The following is a 1,557-nucleotide window of genomic DNA, read 5'->3' as shown; positions in this document are numbered from 1 at the left end:
GTGCATTACAATAAAACATATTTATTCGTGAGCAATAGATTAGTTTAGTTATATGATATCTACAAACTATTCAATCCTTTAGGGGATGAATCTAAAGAATGATGCTACGTTGTGTTAATTACAATATTGAGTCAAATATTTGAATCATGAAAATAACACTTTTATAAATATAGGTATAAAGTGGAATATATCAATTAAAATACTTCTCTAAATTTTTGAGTTTGTCACCACAATTGAAATTGAGGGTGACAAATCTAAGACATGCCTTCTCTTGCCAAGCATGAAATACTTCACCAAGGGCTTTACTTCCTCACCAACTTTAATTGCAACCCAAAATAATAATCTATAAGCCACCACCATTCCAAGCAAGATAGCAAGATCAACCCACTTTGAATAGCCAAGTTCCATTTGCCAATAATCCCTCAAAACCTCCTCCCCAGAAAGTGAAGAATTTGTTCCTCTAATGCCACTAAAACTTAGCCCCAAAAATTCATTCTTGTAGTATGCTTGATTTGCATATTTATGAAATGCAATATAGTATAGCGGATACTTCCATATTGGCTTCGGCAAGTCATCAGGCAGACGGAAAAAGCCACAAGCAAGGACCATCATCGCTTGTATGGCAGCACCGGTGATAATGCCCATTAGGTAGTCGGGGACAATGCTTGCAACTATCATCATGAGACCCTCGACAAGCAACATGCTTGAGTAGAGTACAAGAACAAAAAATATGAAATGTTGCGGGTCTCTCTGAAGACCAACCATGTAGTACGCAATTGCAGCCGGGAAGACAGATATTACGAGTATAAATGGCATAGAAGAGAGCATGTTCGCAATGGTGAATGCGGTTGGGCTACAATGCCCATTTAATCTCTCCCGATGAAAAATCTATTAAAAGAAAAAAAAAAGAACTTGTCATAATCATGCAGTATCAATCAAAGGGGATCAAAATGTTTCTTAAATTCACCCATAGTGGAGTAATCATCTACACATAAAACAAATAAAATGCTGTAGCCTTGCAATCAGCTTTTCTGCCATTTATAATCATTTTAATGCCCATGAATTATAGATTTTCATATTAAAAATACTACAAGGAGAAACAAATTCTAAATAATAAAATTGTTAGATTTGACTGACCTTTAGATCCTCCACGAAAGAAGGAAACCCGCCAATGGCCATGAAAGTAAGGTATCCAGCTACGAACATGAGCAATGAGCCTCGGGCCTGAAATTTCTTAGCATAGTTAGACAAAATTATATCAACAACTCATTTTGCAGTACATTGAACACTTCTAGTTATTAAGAAGCAATCACTTAGTTGTTAATCATTTTATAAATAGCTACCAATATTTTGAAATCAGATTTCTCATTGATCAATTTTATTTTTCTATTTTTTGACACTATATATATTACAAAAGGAATGGGCGGATGCTATTATGCGAGCCCCGATCATCCCTCATTTGCCTGATAATTCGAGTACCGCACCTCGGGAGGAATCGAACCCCAAACCAGAGGAGACTTATATATGTAGGAGTATGCGGCGCATAATATATATATA

At 35.8% G+C, this 1,557-nt stretch overlaps 1 protein-coding gene across 1 annotated transcript; it reads right to left on the bottom strand.

Annotated features, from left to right (window-relative positions):
• Nucleotides 1-207: 207 nt before the first annotated feature.
• Nucleotides 208-1,179, bottom strand: LOC110033941 (ABC transporter G family member 11-like). The gene is made up of 2 exons (XM_020738120.1): nucleotides 1,138-1,179; nucleotides 208-888 (listed from the first exon to the last, which is right to left on the bottom strand). The coding sequence occupies exons 1-2, from the start codon at nucleotides 1,177-1,179 to the stop codon at nucleotides 208-210; spliced, it is 723 nt and encodes a 240-aa protein (XP_020593779.1).
• Between the last annotated feature and the right edge of the window lie 378 nt (nucleotides 1,180-1,557).

The sequence above is a fragment of the Phalaenopsis equestris genome, unplaced genomic scaffold (assembly GCF_001263595.1).
Source record: "Phalaenopsis equestris unplaced genomic scaffold, ASM126359v1 Scaffold001310, whole genome shotgun sequence".
NCBI classification, from domain to species: domain Eukaryota; kingdom Viridiplantae; phylum Streptophyta; class Magnoliopsida; order Asparagales; family Orchidaceae; genus Phalaenopsis; species Phalaenopsis equestris.
This window is presented reverse-complemented; position numbering and strand designations above follow the sequence as displayed.

Excerpts from the sequence above, each read along its gene's own strand:
- LOC110033941 (XM_020738120.1), bottom strand. The coding sequence starts at position 1,179 with ATGGCCATTGGCGGGTTTCCTTCTTTCGTGGAGGATCTAAAG. Across the intron at positions 889-1,137 it reads CTTTCGTGGAGGATCTAAAG|ATTTTTCATCGGGAGAGATT; the intron begins GTCAGTCAAATC and ends TTCTTTTAATAG.